The sequence below is a fragment of the Rattus norvegicus genome, chromosome 5 (genome assembly GCF_036323735.1).
Source record: "Rattus norvegicus strain BN/NHsdMcwi chromosome 5, GRCr8, whole genome shotgun sequence".
Taxonomy (NCBI): domain Eukaryota; kingdom Metazoa; phylum Chordata; class Mammalia; order Rodentia; family Muridae; genus Rattus; species Rattus norvegicus.
In genome coordinates this window covers 155,072,326-155,089,257 of record NC_086023.1, presented here as the reverse complement: position 1 = coordinate 155,089,257, position 16,932 = coordinate 155,072,326, and the positions used below count along the sequence as shown (strand labels likewise).

Here is a 16,932-nt window from a genome sequence, read left to right as displayed (position 1 = left end):
GAATAACAAGTAGCCATGGAAGGCTTTACACAGGCAGAGAAGAAGAACCTGGTCTGCACTGCTAAGACCCTCTAACTGCTTCCCCAAGCTTTCTGTGCACCATGTTCATGCAGGAACCCTTGAGAGGCTGTAAGACACATCGGATCTCCTGTAACTGAGTTAGAGAGCTTTGAGCCACCATATGGATGCTTAGAGCCAAGTGAGCCCAGGTCCTCTGCAGGAGCAGTCAGCGGTCTCAATCACTGAGTCATCTCCCCAAGAATTCTCCCAGACACGGAGTCTTTCAAGACCTCTGAGCACAGGCTACTCTTCCATAGGTTTCTCAACATCTCCATTTACCACTTTCATCTAAGAGCCAAGATGCCACTATAAACTATACATTAAAGCAAGAGTATTATTTAAAGCTTTCGACACCTTGGGACAATCTAGACAGAAAAATTCCTCATGGCCAATATACTACTAAAACAGTGTTCAAAAGATCTCTAGAACCAAGAAGTCAGCTGTCCTTCCCAGCAAAGTGTCAAAAACTCTTCCAGGCCTGAAGAGGCACTTCCTGCTACCATCAGCTTTTAAACTGAAAAGAAACTAAACTAATTGTTTACCTACCCTCGCTTACCAAATAAAAATACAGGAAAAAAAAAACAAAAAAAAAAAAACCAGGAACTAGGACTCAGGGCTCCGTGGTACGACACATGCTGACTGGCACTGTTGAAGCCCAACAGAACAGATGTCATCCAGTGCCTCCTACCTTACAGGATAAGCATGCTATATCTTCACAGATCACTGTTCATGTTGTGACAGGGTCTCTATAGCCCCTGTTGGCCTGGATCATCCTACAAAAGACCTGGCTGACCTTGCATTTCTAGCAATCAATCTGCCTCTGCCTCCTGATTACAGATATGTGTCCTGTTTGTGCAGCAGGGACAGAGCACAGGGCTTCCTGCATGCAACACTTATCAAGAGAGCCAAAGCTCCAGCCCAACTTCATTTCCTGTACACTGGTATTTTGCCTGTATGAACTTCTGAGGGTATCAGGTCCCCTGGACCTGGAGCTAAAGACAGTTAATGAGTTGCCATGTGGTTGCTGGGACTTGAACTCGGTCTCTGGAAGAGCAGCCTGTGCTCTCTCAACCACTGGGCCAGCACTCCAGTACTTTTGCTCTCACCACCTTTTTCCCCCAATTTTCTTTTTCTTTTTATTTTTTTTCTTTTTTCTTTCGGAGCTGGGGACCGAACCCAGGGCCTAGCGCTTGAGCGCTCTACCACTGAGCTAAATCCCCAACCCCCCCCCCCAATTTTCTTTTAAAGAACATAATTGGTGGTGGTGGTACAAGTCTTTAATTCCAGCACAGAGAGGCAAAGGCAGACAGATTTCTCTGAGTTCGAGGCCAGCCGGGTCTACAGAGCAAGTTCAAGGACAGCCAATGTTACAGAGAAATCCTGTCTCAAAAGTCCAAACAACAAAAAATTCCTACTATTTTGTCTCAAAATACTTATGAATTTTAAACATAATTTAAAACATCTACTTATGAATTTTAAGAAGGCTGAGGCAGAAGAATCTCTAGGTCGAGGTGGGCTACAATGAGACTTGTGGGGGTTGGGGATTTAGCTCAGTGGTAGAGCGCTTACCTAGGAAGCGCAAGGCCCTGGGTTCAGTCCCCAGCTCCGAAAAAAAAGAACCAAAAAAAAAAAAAAAAAAAAAAGAGACTTGTGTCTGAGAACACAGAAACTAAAACTCCCGGTGATAGGCTATACCCTGGGGTTTCCCAGTGAGTGAGTCCCTCAGTCTGGAAGGATGAAAGTCTCTAAGATAGATATTCAAGATAGACAGGCAATGACCAACCAAACAAGACACTGGCTTCACAGCACTCAACTTCCTATACCGGTAAGGTGGTCTAGTGGTGCTTGTCTTTAATCCTAACACTGGATCTCTGAATTCAAGGCTAGCCTGGTCTACACACCAAGTTCCAGGCCCACCAGAGATACACAATGAGAAGAGCTCATATCAAAAGTAGGCTATAGGGATGCCTGCTGGAGAGGCAAAGGGAGAATCACTCCAAATATAAGAACAGTATAAGCTACAGTCTAAAAACCCACACAAATGCCAGCAGACCGATCAAACCCACAAAGTAGAAACCCACAAGGTGACCTTTACTCCCCCACCTACACAAAGGAGAATCAAGGACTTGGTTCCATTGTTCTTAACCCAGTTGTTTTTCAACAGTTCCACAAATGCAAATGGGGGGGCAGGGTGTGGTAGCTCGGACCTTTACTCTGGAAGGCAGAGGCAGGCAGATAAATCTGTGAATTCCAGGTCAGCCTGGTCTAGGTAATGAAACTCTCTGTTCCCTCCCCCAGCCACCTCCCAAAAGGAGGGGAGGATGGGGTGAGTTTGAGGGTGCCTAGTATATAGCAACCCCTAGGTACAAACCCCAGCACCTCACAAATAAAATATATATTTAGGAGGTGGAAAAAGAGGAACAGACATTTGAGGTTATCCTTGGTCACAGAAGCTAGCATTAGCTATGAGGCCCTGTCTCCAAAACAAACAAAACCCTAAAATAATTTTCTCTAAAGAAAATTTATGGGCAGGAGAGATGGCTCAGTGGTTAAGAGCACTGGCTGCTCTTCCAGAGGTCCTGAGTTCAAATCCCAGCAACTACATGGTGGCTCACAACCATCTGTAATAAGATCTGATGCCCTCTTCTGGTGTGTCTGAAGACAGCTACAGTGTACTTATATATAATAAATACATCTTAAAAAAAATGGACGGATAGATGGATAAGGTTACATGAACTATTAAAGATAAATGCATTCGATTAATCCCAGTGCTTGGGAGGTAGAGGCAGGCATTTCTCTGAGTTTGAGGTCAACCTGGTCTACAAAGTGAGTTCCAGAACTGTTATACAGAGAAATCCTATCTTAAAAGAAAAAGAAAAAAGGGGATAAAAATGGCCAATGTGAACCTGAAAAGATCCTCATCTCAGTTATTCTGTAAATGCAAACCAAACAAGGAAAGGGGGCTGAGGGGATACCTGTGTGATGGAATATTGAGATCCTGGATCTATTCAAAGCAGGAGGCAATAAACACACACACACACACACACACACACACACACACACACACACACACACACAGACTAGACCAGCCTGGACAATTAGGTGTCTTAGAAAGTAAAAAAGGGGGGTTGGGGATTTAGCTCAGTGGTAGAGTGCTTGCCTAGGAAGCGCAAGGCCCTGGGTTCGGTCCCCAGCTCTGAAAAAAAGAACCAAAAAAAAAAAAAGAAAGTAAAAAAGGGGCTAGAGGGATAACTCAGTAGTTAAGGGTTGGTCCTCAGCACCTGCATGCCAGTTGAAAACCCTTGTAACTCCAGTTTCAAAAGATCTGAAGTCGCCTTATGGCCTCCATGGACACCAGGAATACAAATGGTGCCCATGCACATACGCATGCAAAATAGTAGTCATACATTAGAAGAAAATATTGTCTTAAAAATCTTAAACATGCCAGGCAGTGATGGCACATGCCTTTAATCCAAGCACTGGCGGGCCAGAGGCAGATGGATCTGAGTTGGAAGCCATTCTGGTCAGAGAAAACTCCCGCCCTGAAATCCTCAAACATATGAAACACTAAAGTCCCCAGCCCCGCAAAAAGAAATAAAAATTTTTTAAAAAAAGGGAAAAAAAAGAAAAAGATCTACAATATCAAAACCGATTATTTATGTCTCTGTCTGTCTCTCTCTCTCTCTCTCTCTCTCTCTCTCTCTCTCTCTCTCTCTCTCTCTCTGTGTGTGTGTGTGTGTGTGTGTGTTATGTGTGTGTACTAATGCTCAGGTACCCACAGTATCTAGAAGGCTTTGCATACTCTGGAGGTGGCTCTACAGGTGGCTGTGAACCTCCTGATGTGGGGTCTCAGAACCTGGTACTGAGATCCTTTGAAGAGCAGCCTGAGCCCATTTAACCAATTAGCCATCTTTCCAGCCCCAGACTGAACTCTTTTTTTTTAATCCCCAGTGCGGTTAATTGAACCAAGGGACTAAAGTGTACAAAACAGCCACTCCCGAGCTAAACAGCCAGCACGCAGCACTGTAACAGTGCACTTCAAATGAGTACAGTAAAGCTGTTTAAATTTCACAATACACAACTTGATGACATTCCAGAACTTTGAGGAGTCCAAATTGTCCTTATGAGCAAACACCTACAGTTTAGAACGATGCAACTGCTTTGACTTCTGAAAACTTCCTAACTTCCATTATATCTCAAATGAGGTAGCTCCGAGGCCAGGAACCAAGGATTCCGCGTCTTCCAGATCACCCTACACGCCCGCTGAAACGGAGCTACTGAGCATGCCTAGGTCTATCAGTTCGATTGAATGCACGCCGGTGCAAGCTACAAGGTAGTTTTGAAAAAAGGAAACCACTCTACGCAAAAGCTAAGAACCAAGGGCCAAACAGAAAGGAGCAGAACTTGAACATACAAAAACACTTTACGCTATAAAGTGGTGTGGAGTTTGGGTGACCGAAAGAAAAATAGATCAAAGAGAGCCAACCAATGATAGTGGAGGTCCGATGACGTAGGTTAACCAAAGGGTTTTCTAAACCTGCTCTTTGCAAATGAGACTTAGGGTCAGGCCTTCTCAGCGTGTGACAGAAGACACAACGTCGATGAAGTTTGCTGCAGGCAAGTTCCCCTTTTACAAGTGAAAAGGACACAGCTATGGCCAAGACCAACCAACCCTGCAGCGTTACTTACTAAGCCCTATCTCCAACCATCTCCACCGCCATCTTCAGGATGAGAGCCCAGCAGCCGCATCACTTCGGGGGCTGCGCAGCTCTCCGGTCATGCAAACCGAGAGGAGATGCATTAGCCCCGTGCATCGCCGTGCTCCCACCTGAGCCACGCGAGGACCTCACCTGCACACGCCTCGGATACAGGGCTCCAGCCAGATGCGGTAGGCGGTCTCGATATGCTCCTGCGACACCTCCTCGGGCCGCACCGTCTCCGCCCAGCGCCAGGCCGCCTTCTCTAGCTGCAGCCGCGGAGCCATGGCCTTGACCGAAATAGCACTCGCCGAGCCGGGTGGCCTCCGGCGCCGCCTCCGTCTCCGCCCGAACGGGCACTGGCACCTGCCAGCCGAAAGAACCAAGCGCTCCCCTCAGCCAAGGGACCAGTCAATCACCTGCGCGCGCCACAGCCGCCGCACCCGCCCGCCCGCGCCCAGCTTGCACGACCAGCCGCAAAGTGCCGCTGCCGATACCCGACAGTCCCCTCGCCTGTGGACGTTGGAGGCGTATAACCTGCTGTAGTCTGCGCATGCATGCTCCCAGGAGTCCCTGCGCCCAAAGCGCCTGTAATCCGACTGGCGGAAGAAAGCAAAGCGGCTGCCCAAAGGAGGCTTGCCACGTCTTTTCCGCCATGGCGAAGGCAGCTAACTACGCTTCAGCCTCCGTCGTCTACTCTGACGAGAGGGCACTTGCCCTTGCTCCCCATACTTCCCCTGTAACTGTGACAAAATCACACCAAAGAGTACTCAACGTACACCATAGGGCTGCCGGGACTGTGGGTGGGACCTGTTAATAGTAGAAACCGGGTCAGCCAGAACTCCAGAGTCGGATCCCTGGAGGATGATTTAACTTGAGCCTGGACCGGTTCCGGCTCCCTTCCCGTGCTCTCTGACGTCACGGGGCGTTGTGTTTTGTCGATGCTACGGTCGGACTACATATCCCAGCTTGCACCGCGTTCTGCCACTCGCGGAGTGCAAGGCATTCTGGGATTTGTAGTCTTAGAAGGTGATAGGCTCAGTCATTGAGTTGCAGATTGTGTAGGGGCGTACACTCAGGTCTGGGGCGCGTTCTTAGCTGTAGGAGGTCCCCTGTTTACGCTTTGACCTCTTAATTCTTTATGGAGGGTACACCCTAGCCCCAGGCTGTGATACTATTTCCTTTTTTGCAACTTCTTCCCCTGGGACCTAAAGGCTAAAAGGTATCACCTTGTTTTACAACTGAAAAAGCGTTCTTACTGCTAAAGAAACACTATTCAAGGACTTTACATATGTAAAAGTCCTGCCTGGTTTTAAGGACTAAATTCCTCTCTGATCTACTCTACACTCCCCAGTCCCCACCCCACCCCACCTGCCCCCAAGTAACCTTGAACTGAAGTCAGTTAATTAACTAAAGGAAAGCAAGATTTGGTTTTGTGGTTCGGTTGACATTTAGGTTGAAAATAAAAAACACAAAGATCTCAGAGTGTAGTGTGTCAGGACTCACAAACGCGCGCGCGTGTGCACACACAAACACACACCTCCTTCCCTACACTAGTGGTTGGTGGTGGCACAAACCTTTAATCTCAGGAGGCAGAGGCAGGTAGATCTCTGAGTTGGTGGCCAACCTGGTCTACAGAGTAAGTTCCATGATAGCCAGGGCCACACGGAGAAACCTTGTCTCAGAAAAAAAACCAGACACCGAATTCCACCCAGTAACAGTTGAACACTGTTGTGGGGCGTGGTGGTGCCCACCTTTAATCCCAGCATTCTGGTGGTGACGGGTAGATCCTTGTGAGTTTAGTGAGTTTCAAGACAAGAGCTACATGATGAGACCCTGTTGCAAAAACACAAAAAAAGTTGAACAAACTACTTTCTTAAGTTAGAAAAAGGCAGCATTCCAGAGTGAACGCAGAGGAAAGAAAATTCTCAGGTTGGGGATTTAGCTCAGTGGTAGAGCGCTTGCCTCGCAAGCGCAAGGCCCTGGGTTCGGTCCCCAGTTCCAAAAAAAAAAAAAAGAAAAAAATTCTCAGGGACAACAGAAAGCAGTGGTCAAGCTGTGCAAAGGTGCAAGAGCTAGTGATGATAGAGTGGGTGTTCGAGTCCTTTTCAGTCTGGGTCAAAGTTAGGATAAACAGACATGTCATGAGACTTGCTACAGAGCCAACCAGGCCCAATCCTGTCATTCCACTGAATTCCAGGAGTCAGAGGCAAGAGGATCAGGAGTTCAAGGTTATCCTTGGGTGAGTAGGAACTCTGAGGCAGTGGGAGACTCTCAAAAAGGAATGAGCGAAAACCTGAAAAGAAGACATGGCTGCTCCTACGGATGATGGCCTCTTGTAGACATGAGGGAGAGCAGAGGCAGAGGCATCCAGAACAGTCCAGAGTAATTATAGCCAGTAGACTGAACTGGGCCATCCATGTGAGGAGACAGGGAGGGTGGCAAAGAGAGGAGAGCCAGAAGCCAAGAGGAGTGGCCATGAGGCAAAGAGACTGGCGTACCCGCAATGGCTGGGTTCTATGGAAATCAGAGAAGCTGGAGAAATAGCAGCCCAGGTCTTGGACTGGAAAGTTCAGGGTAGGTGGCAGGGTTTGCCAGCCATGAGGGACAGGTAGGGACTGTGGAAGACTAGCAGCCAGAGCACACTTTGATGTTAAATAGGCACCTCAAATAGCCAGCGTTCTAGGTTTAAGACCCAACAGAAAGAGTTGGAGAAATGGCTGGAGTTAAGAGCAGTCACAGAGGACCAGAGTTTGGTTCCCATCACGTGCACTGGCTGACTCACAACTTCCTGTGACACCAATTCCACATCAGTATGGCCTCTGTAGACACTGCACACATGTACACATATGACCAAGCCAGCTCAGGTGACCAAGCCAGCTCAGGCAGTCAGCAGAGTCTTGAGGGAGAGAGGGAGGGAGGATTAAAAAGAAAAAGACAGAACTGGAGAGATGGCTCAGTGGTTAAGAGCACTGACTGCTCTTCCAGAGGTTCTGAGCTCAATTCCCAGCAACCACATGGTGACTCACAACCATATGTAATGGGATCTGATGCCCTCTTCTGGAGTGTCTGAAGACAGCTACAGAATTCATATACAATCAATCAATAAATGAAAAAGATGATTAGATAATATTATAGTGAAAGACCCCCTAGAGTGGGGAGACCCTCACTCAAGTCTGGAGATGACTCGACTCCCCAAGAACTCAAGTAAGACTGTCCTTGCTGGGGTTGGGGATGTAGCTCAGTGGTAGAGCACTTGCCTAGCAAGCGCAAGGCCCTGGGTTCGGTCCCCAGCTCCGAAAAAAACTAAAAAAAAAAGAAAAAAAAAAAAAAAGACCGTTCTTGCTGTAATCACATGAGGTTTATTGATAGGAACCAGTGCACGGGGGTTGAGACTCATATCCCACGCAGGGGCAGAGGAGTTCAACCCTGAGTGGCTGAGAGAAGAGGTATTTAAAGAAAGAAGCCACAACCCAAGGGGACATGGATGGCGTCATTGGAAAGTGCCGAGAATACCTGTGAAAAATCACAAGGAGAAGCTTCCTGTCTCTCAAGATTGCTTATAAGATTGTAATCTAGGGGTGGGGATTTAGCTCAGTGGTAGAGCACTTGCCTAGAAAGTGCAAGGCCCTGGGTTTGGTCCCCAGCTCCAAAAAAAAAAAAAAGATTATAATCTAGGGGTTGGGGATTTAGCTCAGTGGTAGAGCGCTCAGCTCCCCCCCCCCCCAAAAAAAAGATTGTAATCTAACTTTATGGTCAGCTAGTTCCTGGGAGAAGCTTCTGTTATCTTTACTAAGTCAGGATTACGTACTTAGGACCTTATCTTAAGCCCTTTTATCTAGTTCTTGGGGGGAGCAGGCTCAAGAAATGTGACTTTTTACCTACTCACTGGTCTAGAACAGGGTCTGGAATTTGAGGTATTTAGGGCTTCTTAGGGGTGAGATAGCATTTTAGCTTTTTTTTTTTTTTTTTTTTTTTTTGGTTCTTTTTTTCGGAGCTGGGGACCGAACCCAGGGCCTTGCGCTTCCTAGGTAAGCGCTCTACCACTGAGCTAAATCCCCAGCCCAGCATTTTAGCATTTTTAAACTGACTTGTTGGCTGTATTTTTTTTTCCGGAGCTGAGGACCGAACCCAGGGCCTTGCGCTTGCTAGGCAAGCGCTCAACCACTGAGCTAAATCCCCAACCTCTGTATTTTCTTATTCTTTCAATAGCATGACTCCAGCCAGCGCTAAAGAGGGTTTATTTTGTTTCCAGTCTGCTTTTATACCATTCTAGGTACATGCAAATAGTGGGGTCAGTTCTTAGATCACAGACAAAGTAGTCAAGGAACAAACAAGACAATAAACCAAGGTCATGTGGTCACTGTGCCTAGGGGTTTATCGGGATGACCAAGATACAAGGAAATACAATGCATTCCTCAGCTGTATGCATCCTGAGCTTTGTCCTAACCCAATGTAAATATTCTTATCTGAACTCACATCCTTGTCGTCTTAGTCCAATGTAAATATTCTTGCCTCTATCCTTGAAGTGACGCCAGGGGCTCTCCACACACAAACAAGCAGACACATGCATGAAAAAGTTAGGTGGGCTGGGGGGCACACACCTTTGAGGGGCAGAGGCAGGCAGATCTCTGAGTTTGAGGTCAGCATGAATTCCAGGAAAGCCTGGGCTACACTGAGAAACCCTGCCTCGAAAAACCAAAAATAAATAAGCAAATAAATTGGGCTAGAGAGGTGGCTCAGTGGTTAAGAGCACGTCCCGGAGACGGTGCGATTGTTCCAGAGTCAATACCATGAGCCACAATTCCCAAGCCTTCTTGCCCACCAATGCTGGGCTTCCTCCAAACTATGAGACAATCAAAGAGGAGTACGGGGTGACTGAGCTGGGGGAACCCAACAACTCAGCTGTTGTGAGGACCACCGTGATCAGCATGCCCAGAGAGGTCTCTGCCTGACCATGTGGTCTGGTCCCTGTTCAATACCCTCTTCTCAACACCTGCTGCCTGGGCTTCGTTGCCTCTGCCTACTCTGTGAAGTCCAGGGACAGGAAGAAGGTGGGCGATGTGATTGGAGCCCAAGCCTACGCCTCCACTGCCAAGTGCCTGAACATCAGCTCCCTGATCTTCAGTGTCCTCATGGTCATTATCTGCATCATCATTTTCTCTACCACCTCTGCGGTAGTCTTACAGTCCCTTTCACAAAGAACGCCACACTCTGGATTCTAGCTGCCCTATGTCCCACAGTCCACATCTCCCCCCACCCTCAGGCCTTGACCCTTTACCCTTTATGTGTATGCAAATGTTACTTTCGCATATCTGTCCACAGTGGAGTCAATAAAGCACACTTGGTGGGGAAAAAAAAAAGCACATTCTGCTCTTCCAGAGGATCCCTGTTCAATTTCCAACAACCACTGAAGGACCCTAGTGCTTACAGAAGTGTAATAGCCATTAAGAGGCTTGGCCTGGTAGAAAGTAGGTAGGTTATGCAGTTACTGTAAAGGACCCTAGGGGCTTTGGCCAGCTTTACACCCACCACCTCAGGTCAAGATTAGGGCAAGTACCAGCTTCCCGCCTCAGGTCAAGGCTAGGCCAAGTTCCATTCTCCACCCACAGTTCTCGGGAGGAACATTCTTGAAAATCTGAAGAATGTATTGACATAGTCACCTGACCCTCTGGTCCCAGATGAGAGTTTGAATGCATGTCATATGCTTGCTAGCCAATGGATTCAAAAGTCAGTATGCTTAGCCAATAAGTTTAAACTGTAACCTCGGGGGTTGGGGATTTAGCTCAGTGGTAGAACGCTTGCCTAGCAAGCACAAGGCCCTGGGTTCGGTCCTCACCTGGGGTGGGGGGAGGGCGACTGTAACCTTGCTGATGCAACCTGTACCTCTAAAAAGTATAAAAACTGCTTGATAGCTGGAGAGATGGCTCAGTGGTTAAGAGCACCGACTGCTCTTCCAGAGGTCCTGAGTTCAAATCCCAGCAACCACATGGTGGCTCACAACCATCTGTAACAGGATCTGATGCCCTGTTCTGACGGCTACAGTGTACTTACATATAATAAGTAAATCTTTAAAACAAAACAAAACAAAGAAACTGCTTGTTATAGCCATTCGGGGTTGCCCTCCAGTCACTTGCCTCGAAAGGCTGATTGAAGTTCAACCCTGATGCACCAGAAAATAAACCTCTTGTGTTTGCATCAAACTCCATTCTTGTATCTCACTTGGGGGGCCTCCGGGGAGTTAAGACTCACTTCGAGCCTTACAACCAAAACCATTTGGAACTTCAGCTTCAAGGAACCCAACACCTTAGCCTCTGCAGGCACCTACAGTCACATGCATATACTCACATACAGACGCGCCACACACAATACACATAATTAAAATTAATAAAAATCAATTTAAATGTGTTTTTTTAGAGAGGAGGAGGGGCCAGAGAGGTGATTGAGGATTAAGAGCACTTGTTGTTGGGAATAGCAATATACTCCTTTAATCCCAGCATTTGGGAGGCTGAGGCAGACAGATCTCTGTAAGTTCAAGGCCAGCCTGGTCTACAGAGTGCAATAATCCACTAACTAAGCCAATTGAAAGAATGTGAGGGGCTGGTGAGATGGCTCAGTGGTTAAGAGCATGGGCTATTCTTCCTAAAGTCCTGAGTTCAATTCCCAGCAAACACATGGTGGCCCACTACCGTATATAAAGGGATCTCATCCCCTCTTTGGGATGCAGGTGTTCATGCAGATAGAGTACTCATGCATGAAAAAAAATACATAAACAAAGAATTAAGAAAAAGAAATATGGACTGGAGAGATGGCTCAGTGGTTAAGAGCACTGACTGCTCTTCCAGAGGACCTGAGTTCAATTCCCAGCAGCCACATGGTGGCTCACAACCATCTGTAATGGAATCCGATGCCCTCTTCTGGTGTGTCTGAAGACAGTGACAGTGTACTCATATATGACAAATAAAAAATTTTTTTAAAAAAGAAAAGGGAATGTGTGTGTGTGTGTGTGTGTGTGTGTGTGTGTGTGTGTGTGTGTGTGTATGCCTTTCAACCCAGCACTTGAGAAGTAGATGCAGGTGAATTTCTGTGAGTTTGAGGCCAGCCTAGACTGCAGAGCAAGTTCCAGAACAGGCAGGACTCCCCAAAAAAACCTTGTCTCAAACTCCATGTCCCAAAAAAGAATGTGAGTTCTTTATTAGGCAGCAACCAAAGAGCAGGCTCATGCCTCAGAGTCTCTTGATGCCTAAGCTCATGAGTACAGCATTTTTTTTTTATAAAGATTTATATTTTGTATATGAGTACACTGTTGCTGTCTTCAGATGCACCAGAAGAGGGCATCCGATCCCATTACAGATGGTTGTGAGCCACCATGTGGTTGCTGGGATTTGAACTCAGGACCTCTGGAAGAGCAGTCGGTGCTCTTAACCACTGAGCCATCTCTCCAGCCCGAGTACAGCATTTTTAGAGGCAAAATTCACAAAGTCCATAACTCACATCAAAGTCAGATGAGGGTCAGAGTAACCTTGAAAGATTCATTTCTGGCAAAATATGGTAATTACCTCAGACATATGACGTGACAGGTTTTTTTTAAGATTTATTTATTTATTTCATGTATGCGGATATACTGTCGCTGACTTCAGACACACCAGAAGGGGATATTGAATCCCATTCCGGATGGTTGTGAGCCACCATGTGGTTGCTGGGAATTGAACTCAGGACCTCTGGAAGAGCAGTCAGTGCTCTTAACTGTAGTGAGCCATATTGGATTTGGGCCTGGCTGTTTTGTGACTGTTTAGCTCAAAGTGGCTACGTGACTCTTGGCCACACGTACTCCTCTAAGAGCCTCTCCCATGTATTTACGGCACAGGAAGAAAAGACCAAGTAGTAAACACCCGTTGTCTCCACTGCATGACCTCTGCTGAGCCCGGCTGATGCAAGTGGAACCCACGCACCAGGACCACACCTGGGTGGTGGTCAACTTACTTCTGCCTTTTGCTTCTTTAGCCTTTATCCTTGAGATTTAGGCTGGTCTTCTGGGATTTCTCCCTAATTAAGTCGGTCTTTTGTCACCGAAGTCATGAGCCAGGTAGTCAGGAGCCAGGGTTTCCCACTGTGCTTCCCAGATATTTTCTACCTGGAGAACTTGGGTATATAAAAGTGGTGAATAAAGCTACAGGAGTCTCTCCTCCCTCTCTCTCTCTCTCTCTCTCTCTCTCTCTCTCTCCTGGCTTGACACGATAACCTGTATGTGTGTGTGTGTGTTTCTTTCATCCCGCAGGCTTTTGCCCGATTCTCAGTACCGTGTCAGTGCAGGCGCCGACACTTAACCTCTGAGCCATCTCTCCAGCCCCATGACAGTTATTTTTTTTTTTTTCCTTTTTCTTTTTTTTCGGAGCTGGGGACCAAACCCAGGGCCTTGCACTTGCTAGGCAAGTGCTCTACCACTGAGCTAAATCCCCAACCCCGACAGTTTTTTTGTTTGTTTGTTTGTTTTTTGGTTCTTTTTTTTTTCGGAGCTGGGGACCGAACCCAGGGCCTTGCGCTTCCTAGGTAAGCGCTCTACCACTGAGCTAAATCCCCAGCCCCCCGACAGTTATTTTTAACTTATACTTCCTTCATTTATTTCGGTGTATAATAATTCGTCTTTGCTTCACTGAGCCCGTGATGACACGTTACTATGCCGTCCACTACGTGAATGCTGCTTTCTCAAACATGGATGACAAAGGAGATGGGATGTTTACCAAAGATATAGAAACCCCAGAAGGAGCAGATTGCTAAGGGAGAGAAATGGGGGTGGGGGGGCTGGAAGTGGAGAGTGGACAGTGAAGGGTTAATGGTGCAATGGCAATGAGGTTGAGCATGCCCCCAGTGCTTCTGGGGATGGTTGAGAAGGTTGTTATTGGAGTTATGAGGGAGTGCACAGCCAGATGCTCCAGACTGATCCAGGCGAGAGGGTGGGAGGGGAGGGCCAGGTGAGGAAGGATGGGGGAGGAAAGAAAAGGAAGGGAGGGCAAGTAGACCAAGCTGACCCAGAGAGAAGCTAAGAACCAAGAGGCCCAGAGCAGAGCCAAGAGAGTGTATGGTCCAAATCAGTGGTTTATCTAGGAAGGAGAGGCTGGGGTAAAGCAAGGCCAGCCCCTAAACTGGAGAGGTTTAGGGTAAGGGGAGGAGAGGGAGAAGAACTGCCAGATGAGACTCATCCTGTTCTTAGGGATCTGACAATGACAGAAAAGCCTCAGGTGGACTAAGGAGCTCTGGACTGGAAAGCTGGCTTGATTGACAGCACCTGTGAATACATTGGATCAGGAGATCCACGCCCCCAAACCACTACTACCTATCATTGTGAGGCTGCAGGAGAACTGCTCTGCGAACGGAATCTTCCATCCCCAAAGGTCCCCCTTTTCTGTTCTATAAAACCCCAAGACTCTGTGTCACATGCGCAGAGCCTTCCTGAACTGTGGCCCTTCAGTTCTTCTTCAGACTGTGAAATTAGGACATAAAGGGTCAGAGCCATAACCTAACATTAGAAGAAGAAGGGAGGAGGAGGAGGAGCAGGAGGAGGAGAAGAAGAAGGGGTGGGGGGGCTAGAGCGACAGGTTAAGAGCTCTTGTAGGACCCAAGTTCCGCTCGCAATAACCAAGTCAGGTGGTTAACCTGCCAACGGGTATTTGCACATAGCCACAACCAAACCCACACACTCATACACATAGTTAAATAAAGCAAAATTTAAAAAGTGGTAAAGATGGGGTTGGGGATTTAGCTCAGTGGTAGAGCACTTGCCTAGCAAGCGCAAGGCCCTGGGTTCGGTCCCCAGCTCCGAAAAAAAAAAAGAAGAAAAGAAGAAGAAAACCAGTAAAGATGACATCTGGAGAAAAAAAAATCCCTCTCCTAGGTTACATTTGTTAAAGATCAAAATACATGTTCAAGGTCACATCTCCTTCTCAAAAATTAAATACACTTTGCTTAGCAACTATGCTGTGCTTTTAAGTCAATAGATCATTCCATAAAGTGAAGGAGCTCTGCCCACACAGAGCAAGGTAAAGGACACCTTCGTATCAGGAGTAGAAAACCAGTATAGCCCCTGACTACACTGACTTTCCTTCTGGGGAAGGAAAGCCTTGCTTTGCTGGAGTGCCTAGGATCGTGGTCATTTTCTTTAGATCAGAGACCCATTTCTAGATAAAGGATACACAAGACTTGCATTTTTATGAGCAAAATCAGATTTGGGGTCAGAAACAGAAACACATAGCAGCAGACGGCATTACTTTTAATCCTCCTTCCCATCTCCTCCCCTTCTTCTTCCTCCCTCCCTCCTCCTCCCTTTCCTCCTGCTTCTCCTCCTTTTTCCTCTTCTTTTTTTTTTTTTAAGATTTATTCATTTATTATATATGAGCACACTGTAGCTGTCTTCAGACACACCAGAAGAGGGCATCGGATCTCCTTACAGATGGTTGTGAGCCACCATGTGGTCGCCGGGAATTGAACTCAGGACCTCTGGAAGAGCAGTCGGTGCTCCTAACCGCTGAGCCATCTCTCCAGCCCCCCTCTTCTTGTTTTTTAAGATTTATTTATTTTATGTATATGAGTACACTGTCGCTGTCTTCAGACACACCAGAAGAGGGCATCAGATGTGTGTGTGTGTGTGTGTGTGTGTGTGTGTGTGTGTATTCATTATACCCATGTATATGCAGACTAGGCTGTCCTCAGATTAACAGAGATCTGCCTATTTCTGTCTCCCCAGTGCTAGAATATACCCTCCTGAAATGAATGCATTCTAAAGGAACATTTGTGACCTCTCTCTTTGCCTATCAGACTACTGAAAGGCCCAGAAACTTCTGAGGGCTTCTCCTGCCTCATCTCTGTCTCACGGTAGGAATGCCAGAATTGCACATGTGCATGACCACATCCAACTGCCTTAGTGGGGATACTGGGGCTCAACTCAGGTTGTCAGTCTTGTTTTGCAGGTTCATTTACTCACTAAGCCACCTTACAGCAACATTCCCTCCCATTTTTTTTTCAGGTCTGTACTCAAAAGCACTTCTTAGGGAGGCCTTCCCTAGCTGTCCTGACAAGATATCAACGACTTTCTGAAATGTCCTGTCTGTTGACGTCCTTGTATAGTATATTTTTTAAAGACTTATTTATTTATTTTATGTATGTGAGTACACTGTGGCTCTCTTCAGACACACCAGAAGAGGGCATCGGATCCCATTACAGAAGGTCGTGAGTCACTATGTAGTTGCTGGGATTTGAACTCAGGACCTCTGGAAGAGCAGTCAGTGCTCTTAACTGCTGAGCCATCAGTCCAGCCCCTGTATAATATTTTTTTTACCTTACTACTTATCACAAAATAAATTAGCTATTTCATTCCTTGAATTTTCTCCAGTGCCTAAAATGGAAGTTTATGATATTGAAAAGTGATTTTTTTCCCCCAAGACACAGTTTCTCTCTGTTGCCCTGGCTGTCCTGGAATTTGGTTTGTAGACCAGGCTGGCCTCAAACTCAGAGATCCACCTGCCTCTGCCTCCTGAGCACTGGAATGAAAGGTGTGCACAACCACACTCACCTTGAAAACTAAATTTACATTGTTAACTTAACATGAAATTTCCCAATAACCCAATAAGATATTTTAGTATTGTCCCCATTTTGTACAAAAGAGACGTGAGAGACTAAAGGTTAAGACCATTGTGCAAGGGCTGGGGAGATGGCTCAGCGGTTAAGAGCACTGACTGCTCTTTCAGAGATCCTGAGTTCAAATCCCAGCAACCATCTGTAATGAGATCTGATGCCCTCTGCTGGTGTCTTCAGACAGAAAACAGCTACAGTGTACTTATATATAATAAATAAATCGGGAAATGTGGTGCAAGGGCCACTGGAAAGGTGGCTCAATGGTTAGGAGCAGCGACTGCTCTTCCAGAGGTCCTGAGTTCAATTCCCAGCAACCACATGGTGGCTCACAACCATCTGTAATGGGATCCGATGCCCTCTTCTGCTGTGTCTGAGGGCAGCTACAGTGTACTCATATATATTTAAAAAAAATCACTTGAGTCAGGATATGTGGCCCAAATAATACTCCACCCAACACTGCTTTACTAACCTTATCTGGGCTCAAATTCCTCACCATTTATTTACTTAGATTTATTTATTTTATTATGTACATGTATGTATGGGAATG

General features: G+C 46.7%; 1 protein-coding gene and 1 pseudogene across 7 annotated transcripts in view; one reads left to right on the top strand and one right to left on the bottom strand.

Moving 5' to 3' along the window:
* Positions 1 to 5,738, bottom strand: part of Usp48 (ubiquitin specific peptidase 48) — a 67,689-nt gene extending 61,951 nt beyond the window's left edge. For 6 of the 7 annotated variants that reach the window (XR_592739.4, XM_006239234.5, XM_006239235.5 and 3 more), the window contains exons 1-2: positions 5,537 to 5,738; positions 4,911 to 5,123 (exon numbers count right to left, since the gene is read on the bottom strand). Coding sequence is in view for 6 of the 7 variants with exons in the window: in XM_006239234.5 (XP_006239296.1) it covers positions 4,911 to 5,123; positions 5,537 to 5,541 (218 nt within the window). In the remaining variant the exon portion in view is untranslated. Of the gene's footprint in view, positions 1 to 4,910; positions 5,221 to 5,536 lie in introns of those variants that run through there. The other variant, NM_198785.2, reaches the window with a different exon arrangement.
* Positions 5,739 to 9,501: 3,763 nt separating this feature from the next.
* Ifitm2-ps3 (interferon induced transmembrane protein 2, pseudogene 3) lies at positions 9,502 to 10,200 on the top strand (annotated as a pseudogene).
* Positions 10,201 to 16,932: the final 6,732 nt, after the last annotated feature.